Raw genomic sequence first — 18365 nt, 5'->3', positions numbered from 1 at the left:
GAGGCAGGATTGTTGAAGGAGAGGCAGAAGCTCCAGATGGAGTCGGGGCTGGTGTCCACGGAGAAGGCAGTAGGGTAGTTTTGAGGACTTTTATAGGAAGCTATAGGAGTCAAAGCCCCAGTCAGGGGGGGGGGGGGGATGTGGGGGACGGGACTATGACGTTTTTTGAACGGATTGGAGTATAATCCAGCGATTATAACCTTTGAGGACTGGTTCTTTAATTTTGCTCCTAGTTCCTGATATTCACCAAACAGGTCCTCTTTTCTAGTCTTGCCTATATTGTATGTCTCAACATAGAGCACAACAACTGGTTCTTGCCCCTCCAATAGCCTTTCAAGCTGGTTAGAGATGTCCCTCAATCCCTCACCCTGGCACCAGATAGGCAACATACCATGTGGGACACTCAGACCTGCTTACAAAGGATGCTATCAGTTCCCCTAATTACAGAATTCCCTACCACTCGTCTTTTTGCTCCCCCTTGCTTGAACCTCCCATACCATTGTCCAGTGGTCAGCTAGCTTATCCTCCCTACAGTCCTTGTCCTTATCCACACAGAGAGCAAGTACTTCACACCTTTTGGACAAGGTCAAGAGCTGTGGCTCCTCCATTTCTGACTTTAGGATCCATCAACCTGCCTCACTCGCAGTCACATCCTGCTGTCCCTGACCATCGGCTGAATTTGAGATACTTAATCTACAGGATGTGACTGCCTTCTGAAACAAAGTGTTTAGGTAACTCTTCCCCCTCCCGGATTTGCCGCATGTGTCCGAAGCTCAGACTCATCAACTCTGAGATGAAATTCCTTGAGCTGAAAACACTTGCTACAGATGTGGTCACTGCAGCTCTCAATGGGATCTACCGGCTCCCACATCTTGCAGCTACAGCACGTCACCTGTCCAGCCATCTCTACTTAGTTAATTAATTCATTTTTCAATTAATTTAAAAAAAATGTTTTATAAAGAGTTTAGTACAGATTCCCTACCAGCCAATAAGGTCACAGCATTCTTGTGACATCAATGCTTTTTTTTCAGCAGAATTCCGAGGTAAGGGTTTTGTACTTACAGCTCCGATACTCCGACCCTCTGGGTCCACTGCCTGGAGACTAGGCTGTGAATCCCTGAGGTAAGGTTTTTGTACTTACAGCTCCGATACTCTACTCCTCCGGCTCCGCTCCCTGGAGATTCCTCGAATGAAGGGATTGTCTTCTGAGAAAAAGTTGCACAGGGCGGCATGGTGGTTAGCACTGCTGCCTCATGAGCCAGGGACCCGGGTTCAATTCCAGCCTCAGGTGACTCCCCGTGTCTGTATGGGTTTCCTCCAGGTGCTCCGATTTCCTCCCAGTCCAAAGATGTGCAGGTTAGGTGGATTGGCCTTGCTAAATTGCCCCCTAGTGTCCAAAAGGTTAGGTGGGGTTACTGGGATAGGCTCGGGGGCCTAGCTAGGGTGCTCTTTCCAAGGGTCGGTGCAGACTTGATGTGCCAAATGGCCTTATTCTGCACTGTAGAGATTCTATAAATTGAGCTTGTATCCATTGGCGTTTAGAAGAATGAGGGGTGATTTTGCGAAAATATATTAAACTCTGAGGGGACTTCAGAGTGGATGCCGAAAGGTTGCATTCCCTTGTGAGAAAGACCAAAATAAAGGGGTACAGTTTAAAAAATACAGGGTCTCCGAATTAACATGGAGATAAGGAGATATTTTTCTCTCAGAATCCTTAGTCTGTGACCTTGTCTTTCCCAGAGAGAAGTGGAAGCAGGGTCATTGAATATTTAAGACTAAGTTAGATAGACTGACAAGGGAGTCAAAGCAGACAGGAAAGTAGAGGCCACAATCAGATCAGCCATGATCTTATCAAATAGCAGAGCAGGCTCAATAGTCGAATGATCTTCTCCTGCTCCTAATTTGCACAATCCACACTTTTGCTATGTGCACATATGCTCAGCGGTGGGCAATGGAAATGTGAGCCATGGAAGCATGTTTGAACAACCAATTATTCCTGAAATAGCTGTTTCCTCTCAAGCAGGAAAATGATGAATTTCTTGGACAAAAACTCAAATGTTCCCTAACCCATTTTAATAACACATACATTTACATACAACGGCAAACTGAAGAAACAAAATAAATATGGCAAAATATGACAAGCATCAATATTTTTATAAAGTCATTTATTTAATAAATAACTCAAGTAAAGTGTATGGAAATAGTGAAAACACTTAAAATAAAAGGCACTTTAAATCAAGAACGTGATGGAAGTGAAGTAGTAGGTCACAACATGGGACAGAATGAAAGCGAACAGCTATGTTTCGTATGTATTCAAGTTCCATTTGCTTGCACCTTGTTAGTACGAATAGCTACTAACCATAAAGGCCTTTGAGTTTTTGGACAGATCTAAGAGAACCTGCTTAGAAATGGAAGTGATGGCCATGTGTGCTGATAAAACAAAATTGAAGACTAGTGGTTGCAGAAAAATACTTACATTAAAAGGTCTGCAAAATTACATACCAACAAAGGCTTGCATCTTATTTCAAAAAAACTAAGTTTGATCTGTCATGATTTGGCAAAGCCATTTACAATTTTAAATAAAGTTGTCCACATTTGGCAGCGTAGTGTATGCATAATGCCAAATATATTTTCTGCTACATGTTTAACACAACAGTATAATGCTTCAAAAATAAACAGCATGTATTTTTGCTGAATTGCCCGAGTCAGAAGGGTGCTCAACAGACTGCAAAGAGAATGCAGATGTGTGTTTTATAAGTCGCAGTATGACAGCCAGACAAATGCACTGTTTTTCATGATTACCAAAAAATAGAGATTTATTTTGGACATCTACAGAAATCTCACAAGCTTTGTGTAAATGGCTGTAGAAATGAATCCAAATCATTCTCTTTGGCACATTAAATGAGGGCGTTGCTTATGCCATTTTCAATTGTTTTGCCTGGTTTAAAATACTTTGAGACAATTTACAGAAGAACTTTGGAAAGTCAAAATCCTGGAGAAAATATTTAAAAAAACTAAGCTGTATATCACCGAAACAATCATATTCCATTCTATAGCTGGCTTCCCACACTCCTCAAATTAAAACTTTTTAAAAAAGCAACCAATCTTTCTTTACACAATGTACACATTTCAAAATCTGCATAGAAAAACTTACATTATTGGTTAGTAAATCACTGCAATGTGATCCAAAGCTATTTGTGACTACAAAAAAAACCGAAAAAAGAACCCCCCAAACCCCATTATCCATAGTTTTAATAAAATAAAAAGTAACCCCCACAAAAATTGCATAGAATCCATCATTTTCCCTCATATTTTGGATTGACAATAGTCGTCACAGCACTCTTGTAGATTGGATTTTCACCCTGGGAGGAAAAAAAAACGTCAAAAATTAATTTTGGATTCTGAAATGTAACAAAACAAGCTAAATGTGACAAGTGCCCCATTTCATTTAAAAGATTTACTGATATATTGAATGCTCCACATAGTCTTTAATGAAAGAGTCGTATTGTATCATTCCTTTACCAGATAAACAAAACATTGTATTTGTACCATCTTGCAGTGAATCACAGGGGAATTTCATCAATTTACAGACGGAAATTCACTGCACAATTATCTTTCTGGCACAAAATCCTTACTGGCTTTGCAAAGGAGAAACTTGGAAGTTTGAGTTAATGAAATTAAAATGGTTTCGGCAAGCATTAATGATATTCTTTTCCCCACAGCTCCCTACAAACCTATGGCATGTTATAGCCATCTTGGAAACAATCAAAGCAGAATGGAAATGAGTCACCCTCGATCCTGAGGGTCTGCCCAAGATGGGAGATTTCCACTTCAACACTACCCCATCGTTTATTCTGCAGAGACTTGCATTGGTGAACATTTACACGACATTCAAGGCTTATTGTGAGAGGAGAAAATTTGATTTCACTGTGGAAGGATGAAAGAATTAACTGAAACAGCAATCTCTCCAAATCTAAATTGAAGAAATGTCAGCACAAAAGTTCTTTTAATACTCTAGACCTACAGATCTGTGGTAGGGAAAAGGCTCAAATTTCAATAACTGGGAAACCAGCAAGATAACAATCTTTATGGGGAAAAAAAATTTCTTCAAGCACCCAAAAGACATTTTGCTTGTCTTGCATACTACTGAGTGTTTTGCGTCAAATATCACAAATTTCCCAGCAATGCATGAAGAAAAAAGGTAATTCAGCTTTTTAAAATCTGTTTTCGATGCAGCAGCCGCATAGAGTTACTCCCAATTTCCTGCCTTGATCTGCACTAATAAAGGTTCTACTCCAAATGCTTTCTATTGAAAGCCGTTTGGGGCAGTGAATTTCTCTTATAATCCTTTGCATGAAGATGAGTTCTTGGATTGAACTGCTGAGAGATTAGGTCATTTTGCTCCAGATTGCCTGAGAACAGGGTTCTTCATTGTCCTAGGTCCTTTATTATTGTTTATTTTGTTTCCACCTTATCATGTGATGCAGACATCACTAACAAGGCATTTGTTACCCATCCTTAATTGCCCATAAGGTGGTGAGGATGGACTGTTGCAATCTGGTACCTTTACAGAATTTACATAGAATTTACAGTGCAGGAGGCAATTTGACCCATCGACTCTGCACCGCCCATGGAAAGATCACCATACCTAAGCCCACACCTCCACCCTATCCCTGTAACTTTTTCCAAGGGCCGGTGCAGACTCTATTAGTACGAATGTCCTCCTTCTGCACTGTAAATTCTATGATTCTATAACCACATCTAACCTTTTTTTTGGACACTAAGGGCAATTTTGCATGGCCAATTTACCTAACCTGCACATCTTTGGACTGTGGGAGGAAACCGGAGCACCTGGAGAAAACCCACACAGACAGGGGAGAATGTGCAGACTCCGCACAGACAGTGACCCAAGCCAGGAATCAAACCTGGAACCCTGGAGCTGTGAAGCAACAGTGCTAACCACTGTGCTACCGTGCCGCCCAGGTTTGGTATAACCAAGTGGTTGGCTAGGACATTTCAGAGGGTTAAGAGTCAACCACATTGCTGTGTGTAGTCAGGTATATGCCTGACCAGGTAAGGATGGCAGATTTCCTTCCCAAAATGACATTAGTAAACAAGGTGATAAATCGATGATTAAACCAGTAATCAATGATTACTGAGACTAGCTCTCAATTCCAGACTTTAAAAATTTTGTATTTAAATTCCACCAGCTGTCATGGGATTTAGAATTTGAACCCGCGTCCCCAGAGCACGAGTCTGGGTCTCTGGTAACATTACCACTATGCCAATGCCTCCCATACATGGAAGCATATACATATGCAAATTAATATCATTGTCGAGTTATGGGGAAAGAGCAGCTCTTATAAAAAGACATAATGGGCTGAATAGCTTCCTTCTGTGCCATTGATTCCATATTGCCTCTCAACCTTCCATCCATGTGATAAAACTATGACTGATAATCAGTTATAGTTCATCCCAGATATCACCCACTTGATTGTTCCTGTCCCCTCCAAGAGAACAACTGCCTTTTTACAGTTTGATGCCCAAACACTATGAAAGTCTAAAATTCAATTAGCTTTAAAGTAAACCAAGATAGTTTGGAGAGAAGGAATCAGAATGCAATTTCCTCAAGTCCCTTAAAAATTTCAGACCGCAGAAATCAGACAGTGTTACGTATTTATATAAACGGGAGCAGACATTAACTCTATTCTCAATTTCCTGGATGTCACATATACTCCCATTTAGAGTATTTTTTGGAATGGTAGAATTATATACTGGTACTCTGGGGGCTATCAGGCACATCAATTCCATTCATATGATGTCTGCAGGACCATCAATTTAAGCAGAATTAATATTCTGGTTCAGAGAAGGAAATTCTTTTGTTGACCAACTGCCACCTCCTCACACCATCCCCACCCCCCATAACTGACAGTTTCTATTGTGTGGCTTTCCAAGACTTGCTAGGACGAGGGAATAAACATCTTGGCAATTCAGCCATCATGTTTACATTGATGTCAGATAAATTAGATTCCAAACAGATTTCCAGAGATACAAATTATGCTTTCCTGAATCAATCCAATTTTTAAAAGTAACATTTCAAAACCAAAATATGCACACACGATACAAATTGAAACAAAATTACATGCAAAGTTTGATTATTTCACACAACTGAATTAACTTTGTTACAAAAAAGAGTTAGCTTTCTATGTAAAGTCCTACATTTTAAAAGCAAGTTCGAGCCATGAATTAAATGCAGGATCTCAGCATCCCAGGTTCATAAAGTATCAGGAGATATGATAGTTAGTATAGACAGCTTGTACTGATAGCATATGCTACCAGTTTGTATCTACAACACACTATTAAAAGAGAATTATTTCAAAGAGGTAAAATTTAAAAAAACAATTGCCCAGCCATTAAGAGCGGTGACCAAAAGCTCAATCAGAGAAATGTAAGGGGAGTCAAAAGAAAAGAGGGATGCAGAGAGCTGTATGAAAGGAATGCTAAAGCATCGGCCCAAGCTGTTCGATGCACAATTCCCAATTGTGGGGTGAGGGGCAAGGTGAGAGGAGGCATCGAGTCAGAGGAGTATAGCATTCGAGGTGGGGATGTGAGAGGTTAAGAGGTAAGGAAAGGAGAGGCTATAAAGTTTGTAAATTTTAAAATCGGTGACACTGGTGACGAGAATCCAACATCCAGCGCAGGTGTAATTGGTAGAAAGGGCCTTGTTCAAGATCGGAGTAAACTACACTTCATAAGTACTTAATCTGCTGTAAGACATTTTGTGATACCCAGAGGTGACAAAAGGCACTAAATAAATGTGAATACTTCTTCAACTGAGTTTTGAATGAGTTGAAACTTGTGGAGGGTGCAAAGTCAGTCAGTAAAGCGAGGAAACAGAAGTGACAAGAGTATGTAATAAGGTTTTAGATGGACTGATAGAGGCAAAGGTTGAAGTCGGCAATCTTTGTAATAGAGAAAATATGGAGGTGGACGCTCAATTCACAGTTCAACAGAATGCTGAAACTGCAAATTGTCTGGATCAGCTAAGAATAGTGGCTGGTAAAGTGAATGGAGTGGTTGTTGAGTTTTTGGAGTTGAAGTTCAGGATGAAGGCAAGGAGTTTTGATCTTCCAAATGTTTAGAGGGGGAAATTATAGCTGACCTAAGACTGGATGTCGAACAAGCAGCCTGCCACTGCAGAGGCTGAGAAAGGTGACAATATGAACTTGTGAAAGTTTCTATCTCAGAATTGTTACAGTTCAAGATTCCACCATTTGGCCCAGTGTCTGCACCAGCTCTCTGAATTAACAATTCGCTTAGTGCCATTTCCCTGCCTTCTCCACACAACCCTGAATATTCTTCCCTTCTCAGATATCAATTTAATTTCCTTTTGAATGGTTTAATTGAGCTTACCTCTACCACACACTCAGGCAGTGCATTCTAGACCTGACCCTGCATTAAGAACCTTTTTCCCATTTCTGCATGTTATGATGCCAAGGGATAACTTGTAGATGGGGAGACAGGGACTGAGGATAGGGTCTTGGTAGACTCTGGATGCAAGGCTGGAAAAGTAATTGCTGGGGCTGTTTCCTATTTTCTCCAGCAACAAGTCCTAATTTATTGGAGGGAGAAAGGAAGCGGAAGACAGGATTGGGCAGTTACAAGTAATGAGATTTTTGTAAATGTGTAATTGGAATCTTGTACATTGAAAAACTGAAAGCATTTTTTTGGTATAGTGAATGCAAAGAGACTTATTTAAATGGTAGTACAGTCCTTAAAAGTTATATGATTCCACATTCTTAAAAGTAGTGCTGTGTAGATTAATTAAAATTAAAATTTTAAATTCATGACGTACAAGTTACTTTCATGTAGCGTTTGCAGCGAATCAGTAATTACCTCCTTTCCCGTGACTTAGTTTGCCAAAAAGGAAGAACAGCAATGACACGGATGCATCAGCACCAAGTCACACAACATCCAGACCTCGACGTATTGTCCATTGTCACTGGGTCCACATCCTAGAATTACCTAACACTATTGTTGAAGAATCATCACTATAGGGACTGCAGCGACCCAAGACCCACAACTTTCTCATGGCAACTCGGTACATATGATTATTGGGGCATTTCTAGCAGCACACAGAATTAACATTAACAATAAGGCACAGGCACACTGAAAGATTGCAGTCCCACTCTCAAACTGCTCATCTTTGAATACTAGGCCAACACCAAAATTCATACCACTATCAATTCTAGTGTAAGTTGCATCTTTAAATAGAATGGGCAGACGGTGGCAAGCACTTCTGCCTCACAGCGCCAGCGACCTGGATTCAATTCCAACCTTGGGTGACTGTGTGGAGTTTGCACATTCTCCCCGTGCCTGTGCAGGTTTCCTCCGGGTGTTCTGGTTTCTTTCCACAGTCCAAAGATGCGTCGGTTAGGTGGATTGGCCATTTTAAATTGTCCCTTAGTGTCCAAAAGATTAGGTGGGGATATGGGGTTACAGGAATAGGGTGGGGGTGTGGGCCTAGGTAGGGTGCCTTTTCAGAGGGTTGCTGGAGACTCGATGGGCTGAATTGCCTCCTTCTGCACTGTAGGGATTCTATTCTATTCTCCGAGAGTAGAAGTTAAAACTTTCGAGCTTGGACTTTGAAGGAATTAAAAATAACCCTGCCCACTCCTTGTTCAGTTTTGTCTGAGTCAAATGTCCCTACAGTATAGCATGTTCCGAGTCCAGCGACATTGCACACAGATGGCTGCTTGGAAAGCAATAACCTGCTGGGGGGTAGAGTGCCAATTTGTTTTCATATGTCATCTCCCTTTATCAGAGAGAAATCCAGAATGACTTGTACTCTGATCTCTTGAGCAGAGGCTCAAACAAACCTTCCTACTCACTATTGTAATATGTTATACACAACATAGCACATTCTAATTTTAATGTTACATGTCTCAAGATATTAAAATAGAATCATTGGATTTTGGATGGTGTACATGACTAGAATGGGCTTAAGTCCACATGCAGACCAAGTCTTTTTTGTTTATCAGCAAAGGAGTCCTCTGTTATTGCAGATATCCTATGAGATTGGGAATTCGCTAATTATCATACATTTTAGTAAATAACATACTCTAGTTATATTATAAAATATCAAAAAAAGACATCACCAAAAGGTCTAATTACTAAAAAAGCTTGAGCTATGAATTTTTGTTTAAAAGCCATACAAAAGTTCACAGTTAGTAATGGACACTGCCCATGCTCTTAGGCACACAAGGATTTCGAATGAAAACTCGCCATTTCCAACAAGATATAAAGTAATCATGTTATTTGTTCCTATATTGGGTATGCATCAGGGTGAAACTTGTTGAGATTTCACTACATTGCTGATTAATGCATTTGATTCTTCTCCACATGATTGATGTCATTAAATCTGTCAAATGCACAGCACTAACTGAAAATACTAAGTACAGTAAATTACATATTTTCCCTTGTAAAGATTTGCAGCTGTTTAAAGGGCAAGTCTTCAGTTGCTGCAACTTGTTAAATAGGCACAAGCAGAAAAGCAAAGATGAGAAAAACATGCAAGAAGAGAAGATAATACAAACAGATTTAGAGAGAAGCAACTTTGCGCCCGTAATTTGGATTCTTGAATTTGTTTATAGGACTCTTGTAAATAGGATTTCCATGCTACAGAGAGAAGAAATATAAACAAGAAGAATTAACAATAATTAAAAGAACTAGTATAGATTTGAACTTGTGCCTGGTATCAGTCTCACAACCTGAAATTTTAAACAGATCACATTGATAATTGGAACACGAGTGTGTGAAGTCTTTCAGTGAAGTCAACCATGAGCCTTTGAGGACACAATGTGCACCAGCTGTTTCAAAGCACTTAAAAAGCAGATCACTGCCTTGGTGTTGGCATCGGTGCTGATTTGCTTTGGTCCAGAATGTAGAGGAGATTCATGATGGCAAGTGAATGATGGAATGTCTAAAAGCTTTGAAGAGACAGATTTATTAAGCTTAGACGATTGTTTCAGTAATTCTTTTACACTAAAGGATACAAGTTCCTGTTTGCTCTATTTGATAGTCAACTCTTTGCTCCAATTGCAAATTGCGTGCTTTAAAATAAGACCAAAAAATTCCAAGACCTTACTTCCACAGAATTAATATTCATTTGTAGTAGTGCCAAGTTTGATGCAAACCATAACGGAGAAAGAAATAATCTTATTGCTCAATTCTTGCCCAAATCTGCCAAGATATTTGATAATCATGGAGAGGAAATTCAGCCCCAAATGGTCAACATCACCTAATTATATTGAAAAATTTGGACAATGAGAATATAAAAGGATAAATTCAACCATTGTACTTCCAAACAACTTCACCTTCATGCTGCTGAGTTCAGCATTCTGAATGACAGGAAAAAGGGAGGAGGAGAAAGGAAAGGCTTGAAAAATGCCCCACAAGACTCGCTGAAATATTTGATTGTTGTTCGGTTTTGGATGATCTATCCCATTACTTTTACTGGCACCTCCGTTAACTTCAAGTTATTCAGAAAGACTGAAATTTGATAGGCTAAATTTATCTCCAATGCAGTACTGCACATGGTATAGAGGATTATTTGTGTAAACGAGTCATCAATTTAAGGTGTTGTGTAAACACTCATTGAATTGACTGTACTGTACAGAATTCCTTAGCACTAAGAATATATTTTCATACCAATGTCATTCTAGACGCAGTCCCTTGGGACATCATTGGGAAATCACAAGGGGCACTTAAGTCTTATTTCAACAGCAAAGTTCCAGTGCAGATTAAACGTTTGTATAAAATATGTCCAAGCAAGTCAGAATTTTAAAAAGGCTCATGCGAAAGATCCAGGACCAAGCAGCAAGGCGGATTATTGTAACAAACAAAAAGGGCACTGTTCCAGGAATGAGACAAGCTCCAGACTACACGAACATGCCACTGAGTTCCCTTACAGCAAGATTCAGTTTTGCAGTGGGCTATGATTACCCAGTGTAGCCATCTGGGATGGCCACTTCCAACTAGGTACAGAGAAACTCGCAAAGCCTAGTGGGTAAAATAGACAAGCCAAGACTCAGGCAGGCTCAAGGCCTGAAATGCATATTTGCAAGCAAGAAGTGCAGACGGTATCGAAACTCTGTCCAATTAGCATTTTAATGGGGCCGATTAGCATTTGATGGCCCATCTTCACCAAAACAAAGGACTGGTACTCAAGCAACCGGGACAGTCCCAGACATTTCGGCGCCACTCCCTGTTCAAGAGCAATGCAAACAAAGGGGTCAGTGACCGCTTGGGACACGCCCAGCCATCTAGATCCCCGCCCACTTATTGGTTAGGAATCGAACGGAGTGATCAGGGATCACCCAATTAGTGAGGCCCAAATCGAAGGACTGCCCAAAAGAGAGCAAAAACCCCCAAGTATAAGAAGAGGAGTCCATGTTCGCTCTCTCTTGGTCCTGGTACCCCGGCCACGGCCATCTCCAAGTGCAGCAACACCAGAAGCAAGTACAAGTTCAACGCTCGCTAACAGACGGATGAGCCTAGCTGAGCAGCAATTACTCCTTCGGACTTGAAAGATCCAGAATCGAACAGCAGCCACTGTTTTCTGACCTAAGCCGGGTGCCTGAAGTTAAGTACTGGTTGTCTTAGTCGATAGGTGTAGTTAACTAGTAGTGTTTATGTTGCTTGACTAATTGTGTGTAAATAAAGTACCCTTGACCTTGAACTAACTAACTGGTGTTTGGCTCTTTGATCGATAGCCGGTTGAAACTTGTGGTGGTATCATTTGATACCTGGCGACTCTTAAGCATTAGGACATAGAAAGAAAGGCAAATTCACAGATTGCCATAATTGGAACAGAGCCACAGAAAGGACAGAGAAAAGAGTATAGAAAGAACTCACAACACCAGGTTAAACACATTTATGAGAAAGCCTACTAGAAACTGTCTTGTTTAGGGCTTACTGTCACAATATGAGCAGAAGGATGGCCTTTGTAACCTACATTTAAAATTCTGACTTGCTTGGATATATTTTATACAGAAGTTTAATCTGCACTGGAACTTCGCTATTGAAAAAAGACTTGAGTGCCCACCAGATAACGGAGGAGGATGCACCTTAGATTTGGAGTGATTACAGGCGGGATTCTCCCGCCCTGACTGCCGCAAGAACGTCACGGGCAACAAGTGTACAATGGAGAACTCCACTGACCGCGGGTGGGATTCTACGGTCACTGGGTGGATGCAGCCGGAGAATCCCACCCTACAGCTCGGGGAGGGGTGGTATAATTTGAAAGCGAAGCAAGCAAACACAAGCATGTTTCAGGGTATGGTGTTGACCATGACTGGATTTCAGAAAGGCAAGCAGCTGCTGATGGTGCTCCACACCTTCAACTGGTTGTACCACCATTCAATGGGGTAGACTGCATGTCAATGCTATGATTCAGAGGATGGTAGCAATGCACACAATGAGTTGTGGTGTTCAACATGTTGCTTGAGCCCTTGCTACCTATGTATTCATAGAGTAATGGTTTACAGCACAGAAAGAGGCTCTTTGGCTCATCGTGTCTGTTATCAAGCACCTACCTATTTGAATCCCATTATCCAGCACTTGGTCCGTAGCCTTGTATGCTATGGAGTTTAAAGTACTCATCAAAACGCTTCTTGAATGTTGTGAGGGTTCCGGTCTTTCAGGCAGAGTTCCAGATTCCCGCCACCCTCTGGGTGAAAAGGTTTTTCCTCAAATCACCTCCAAATCTCCTACTTATTACCATAAATCTATGCCCCCTCGTTATTGACCCCTCAACTAAAGGGAAAAACTTTGTCCTACCTACTCTATGCCCCTCAATTGGTACATCCCAATCAGGTTCCCCCCTCAGCTTTCTCTGCTCCAAGGAATACGACCCCAGTGTATCCAGTCTCTCTTCATAGCTGAAACGTTCCATCAGTAGCCCAATGATAAACCAGCGACTTCGAGGACACAAGAGAAAGTGGGAGATAAAGGGGTTCACATAGCTGAAAGATGACACACTGGCAATCAAAGCTCAAAATCAACCTTCTATGGCAAGCTCCAATACTGGAACCAGGAAGGTCCATGGTGTTAATAACTATCCAGCCTTGCTTTCTAATGGAAACCTGCAATGGTAGACCAATCATTTGTGTGTAGGATTCTTCCACCCTACTCCCAATAACTGTGATAGATCAATGACTAATAGGGCAGAGTGCTCCTTGTTAGAATTCAGAACCATACTAGTTCTCTATTAAGGAAGTTGGCATGGTTTTAACTTGTTAAAATACCAGCACCGTCTTTTACACACTTCTGGGAGGTGAGTAGAGAGTGATTCCTAGCCAGTACTCTGGCAACACTTTTTGGATTTAGGTAAATGTGGAAAGGAGCATACATTCGAGGTTGCAAATAACAGTCTACCTATGTGGATCTTTGCAATACCTTTATTCAAGAGATCCAAGGGCGGCACGGTGGCGCAGTGGTTATCACTGCTGTCTCAAGGCGCTGAGGACTCGGGTACAATCCTGGCCCCGGCACTGCTGCCTCAAGGCGCCGAGGACCCGGGTTCGAACCTGGCCCAGGATCACTGTCCGTGTGGAGTTTGCACATTCTCCCAGTGTCTGCGTGGGTCTCACCCCCGCAACCCAAAGATGTGCAGGGTAGGTGAATTGGCCATGCTAAATTGCCCCTTAATTGGAAAATAAAGAATTGGGGTACTTTAAATTTTAAAAAAATTAAGAGATCCAAAATTGTTAACAGTTTCAGCATGTCAGAACACAGCTATCCATAGAGAAAAACATACATCTCCCCTCTAGACCAGTGCTGCAAGGATTATTTCCTGGCTGTTAATTCATATAGTATTCTCTTTGGATAAACACCTAACACATTATAACCTCATTTTTATTAGTAACAGAAAATTACCATGACATTTTTAATCAGATATGTTGCCACATGACATATTTCTGATAGCACATTACTACCAGCTTGGAGCAATATACAAGGTGTCATTCACATTCTGAACAATGGGATCTGAAAATCTGGTACCAAGACCATAATCTTATGTAACAAAAGGTAAAAGCTCAATTTCATGGATAGGATTCTTTGTTATTTTGTTCAGCCTGTGACTGAATTGTTTTTTTGATCATTTTCCAAATATGAATATACTTACTGTATCCCATTTGGCATTCATTTTCTCCTTTTCAAATTTTGCAAATTCCCTCCTGTCATGAATGATCATCAGCAATTTCCATATCAGCAACAAGGCAAGGCCTATCAAGACAATACCAGCAACCACACCAGCTACAATTGGAATGATGTCAGGTGCTTGCGGACATTCTAGAAGAAAATATTAAAAATAAAATTTGTAAAAAGATTTCCTTTGAATACAGAATTATTTCGTATAACTAAATAAAGCCCACTTTAGATTTTAATGGGCTTTGGGATAATCTCTATTATAGCTATTCTTCAGAATCAGATCAGAGCCCTCCCATAATTGTGTTGTTAGCACCACCAACTAAATTAGATGCACTGAGAAATATGGAATCTGTCAAAATGCATGAAGGTCATAGCAACTCTACCAGCTGTTACGTTTTGGCTGTTTTCATTTGAATTATTTCGTTCCCATTCTTAAAATATTTCACATCCCTAGGGAATGTAATCAAACGGATATAACATATGGGCTAATGTCGGCCTCTAAGAGTACATTAAATTGATTAGACACGCAACTCATCTTACACAGAGCCGTTAAATATTGTATTCCCTTCTGGCAAGATTATAACCTGGCTTGCATTATACAAACAATTAATGTACTTTCATGTTCCACATTGAAGCAAACCAGTTTTTACAAGAATAAGGACCTTGAAATGTATGAAATTTAGTCATTAAAAATATCCTTCATTTTAAACTTATACCTACACCAACTGATATTCTACATTCCTTTCACATTTTTCTCCATATAGTACAGTTCCTCAAGAGAACGTTACCTCTTCATTAGAAGTTATAGCAGCAACTGTTTTCTTGGCATATCTGTTCTGATGCAAGAGACCCAACCAAAAGGTCTTTTGTACTTATAACTGCTGACTTGCCTGTAGTATGCTTCGAACAACTGAAGTTTTTATTTGACTAGCATTTTCATTTAAAAAAAAAATTAAATTTGACAAGTCCTTTGCTGTCAGTTTCTTACCATTTCTCGTGCTATTTTGCTCACCTATTTTATTGCCAATAGCTTTTCATAGCTGGTCTGTGAGCTCTCAAGTGTTTACAATGGCAAAATACCAGTCGGGATTAAGAAGTGGTCAACAGCTATCAACTCTTCTAATGAGCTAGTATGACTGATGCAGGCTAAATTTGTCTCCTTCCTCTTCTGTTCTGGCTAGTCTGAACAGGGACTGTGCCTTTCTTTCCCAATTCCAATGGAAGCAATGTTTTCAGAAGATGAATGACCTTCAGTGTGTTTCTTGCATTTTTTTCCAATTTAAAATATGTAGCACTATATTGAACCACAACTTAACAGTTCAGTATCTGCTTGGGGCAAATTTGGCTCATCACTGCTTCAAACACACACCGCTCTCACCTGGGTTTTCAGTAACATGAACTTCTGGAACATTCTGGTCATTAACGGAATAGGAAAAGTAGAACCAACAGTCATCCTCATCCTTCTCCTTACAATGAGCAATTGATGGAACTTCGCCTGGTTGTGGCAACTCAACCTTTTTCACCAGCGTCACCTCAAAGTCACACTGATCACAGGTATCTTTTTTGGGTCCTTTTTGAAAGGCTTTGCACTGTACACAATCCCTATAAAGCACACAGTATTGAAAATGTTAGTCTGTGCAAACGTTCCAACAATGGCACTTTGAAGATTCAAATATAGACTGAATAATTTGGATAAAGCAGTTTACATAAAATGTACAGAATCGCAGAATTGTTACAGGAGGCTGCCATTTGGCCCATCGTGTTTGCACCATTAGCGCCATTCTCCTGGTTTTCTCCAGACTCCTGTACATTGTTTCTATCCAAGTAATCATCTAACGCCCTCTTGAATGCCACAATTAAATCTGCCTCCACCGCACTTCCAGACATTGCATTCCAGATTCGAATCACTGCATGATAAAGTTTTTTTTCCACACATCACAAGATTGCCGGCACTTTCCACAGTGTATGTATAATTTGAATACTAAAACGCTTTCATAAACTTTATGTTCCAAGCTACGTTAATTACAGCATGAAAATGAGCACACTAATGAGACAAAAATAGATGAGCATAACTATTCTTTTGCTTGGCATGTGTTTTAAAAAATAAAAGGGTGGACCTTATTTCATAGAAATTAAAGTGACTTAGAACATAGAACATAGAACAATACAGCGCAGTACAGGCCCTTCGGCCCACGATGTTGCACCGAAACAAAAGCCATCTAACCTACACTATGCCATTATCATCCATATGTTTATCCAATAAACTTTTAAATGCCCTCAATGTTGGCGAGTTCACTACTGTAGCAGGTAGGGCATTCCACGGCCTCACTACTCTTTGCGTAAAGAACCTACCTCTGACCTCTGTCCTATATCTATTACCCCTCAGTTTAAAGTTATGTCCCCTCGTGCCAGCCATATCCATCCGCGGGAGAAGGCTCTCACTGTCCACCCTATCCAACCCCCTGATCATTTTGTATGCCTCTATTAAGTCTCCTCTTAACCTTCTTCTCTCCAACGAAAACAACCTCAAGTCCGTCAGCCTTTCCTCATAAGATTTTCCCTCCATACCAGGCAACATCCTGGTAAACCTCCTCTGCACCCGCTCCAAAGCCTCCACGTCCTTCCTATAATGCGGTGACCAGAACTGTACGCAATACTCCAAATGCGGCCGGACCAGAGTTCTGTACAGCTGCAACATGACCTCCCGACTCCGGAACTCAATCCCTCTACCAATAAAGGCCAACACTCCATAGGCCTTCTTAAAAGTACAATTTTGTTTAATATAAATGTAGAGTACCCAATTATTTTTTTCCAATTAAGGGGCAATTTAGCGTTGCCAATCCACTTACCTGGCACATCTTTGGGATGTGGGGGCGAAACCCACACAAACACGGGGAGAATGTGCAAACTCCACACGGACAGTGACCCAGAGCCGGGATCGAACCCGGGTCCTCAGCGCCGTGATGCAGCAGTATTAACCACTGCGCCACTGTGCTGCCCCGAGTGTATCTTCTGTCTCAAAATCTCAGCTTTGGCCTAATGAAAGAAATTAGCATTTTGGGGGCAGAATGCAATACCCACAGTTTCAATTCTATTTGCCTTTAGCATAATAAAACCTTCCTAGACACTTCACAGAAGCAATTTAAAGAAAAATATGAGCTGCATAAAATACTCGTTAGGCCACAGCTAGAGTACTGTGTGCAGTTCTGATCACCACACTAGGAAGGATGCGATTGCACTAGAAAGGGTGCAGCTGAGAATCACCAGGATGTTGCCTGGACTGGAGCGTTTCAGCTATGACAGGCTGGTTAGTTTTCCTTAGTGCAGAGAAGGCTGATAGGGGACCTGATTGAGGTATACAGAATTATGAGGGACATAGATAGGAAGGAACCTTTCCCCTTAGTAAAGGGGTCAATAACCAGGGACATAGATTTAGAGGGGGTTTGAGGAAAAACATTTTCACCCAGAGGGTGGTGGGAATCTGGAGTCAGTTCCTGAAAGGATGGTAGATGCAGGAACCCTCAACATTTAAGAAGCATTTAGACGAGCACATCAAATACCATAGCATACAAGCTAGGGACAAGGTGCTGGAAAGGGGGATTTGAATATACATGCTTGTGCTTGGCGCAGACAAGATAGGCCGAAAGGCTTCTTTTCGTATTGTAAAATTATGACTATAACATCAAGTCACACAAGGAGTTACCAAGCTCAGTTAACCAAAGCTTGGTCAAGGAGGTAAGTTTTAAGGAACATCTTAAATGAGGAAAGTGAAATAACAAAGAATAAAGAAAAGTACAGCACAAGAACAGGCCCTTCGGCCCTCCAAGCCTGCGCCGACCATGCTGCCCGTCTAAACTAAAACCTTCTACACTTCCAGGGTCCGTACCCCTCTATTCTCATCCTATTCATGTATTTGTCAAGATGCCCCTTAAATGTCACTATCGTCGCTGCTTCCACCACCTCCTCTGGCAGCGAGTTTCAGGCACCCACTACCCTCGGTGTGTAAAAAAAAAAAAAACTTGCCTCACACATCTCCTCTAAACCTTGCCCCTCGCACCTTAAACCTATGCACCCTAGTAATTGACCCCGCTACCCTGGGAAAGTCTCCGACTATCCACTCTGTCTATGCCCCTCATAATTTTGTAGACCTCTAT

At 41.0% G+C, this 18365-nt stretch overlaps 1 protein-coding gene across 4 annotated transcripts in view; it reads right to left on the bottom strand.

Annotated features, from left to right (window-relative positions):
* Positions 1 to 2148: 2148 nt before the first annotated feature.
* Positions 2149 to 18365, bottom strand: part of LOC140424847 (integrin beta-1-like) — a 169610-nt gene continuing 153393 nt past the window's right edge. For 3 of the 4 annotated variants that reach the window (XM_072508341.1, XM_072508340.1, XM_072508339.1), the window contains exons 14-17: positions 15590 to 15813; positions 14186 to 14352; positions 9597 to 9678; positions 2149 to 3362 (exon numbers count right to left, since the gene is read on the bottom strand). In XM_072508341.1, coding sequence (XP_072364442.1) covers positions 9601 to 9678; positions 14186 to 14352; positions 15590 to 15813 — 469 coding nt within the window. In that variant the 3' untranslated portion in view covers positions 2149 to 3362; positions 9597 to 9600. The remainder of the gene's footprint in view (positions 3363 to 9596; positions 9679 to 14185; positions 14353 to 15589; positions 15814 to 18365) is intronic. The other variant, XM_072508343.1, reaches the window with a different exon arrangement.

The sequence above is a fragment of the Scyliorhinus torazame genome, chromosome 6, assembly GCF_047496885.1.
Source record: "Scyliorhinus torazame isolate Kashiwa2021f chromosome 6, sScyTor2.1, whole genome shotgun sequence".
Classification (NCBI taxonomy): Eukaryota; Metazoa; Chordata; class Chondrichthyes; order Carcharhiniformes; family Scyliorhinidae; genus Scyliorhinus; species Scyliorhinus torazame.
Note: the sequence above shows the minus strand (reverse complement) of the source record. Positions and strands in the feature narration are given on the sequence as shown.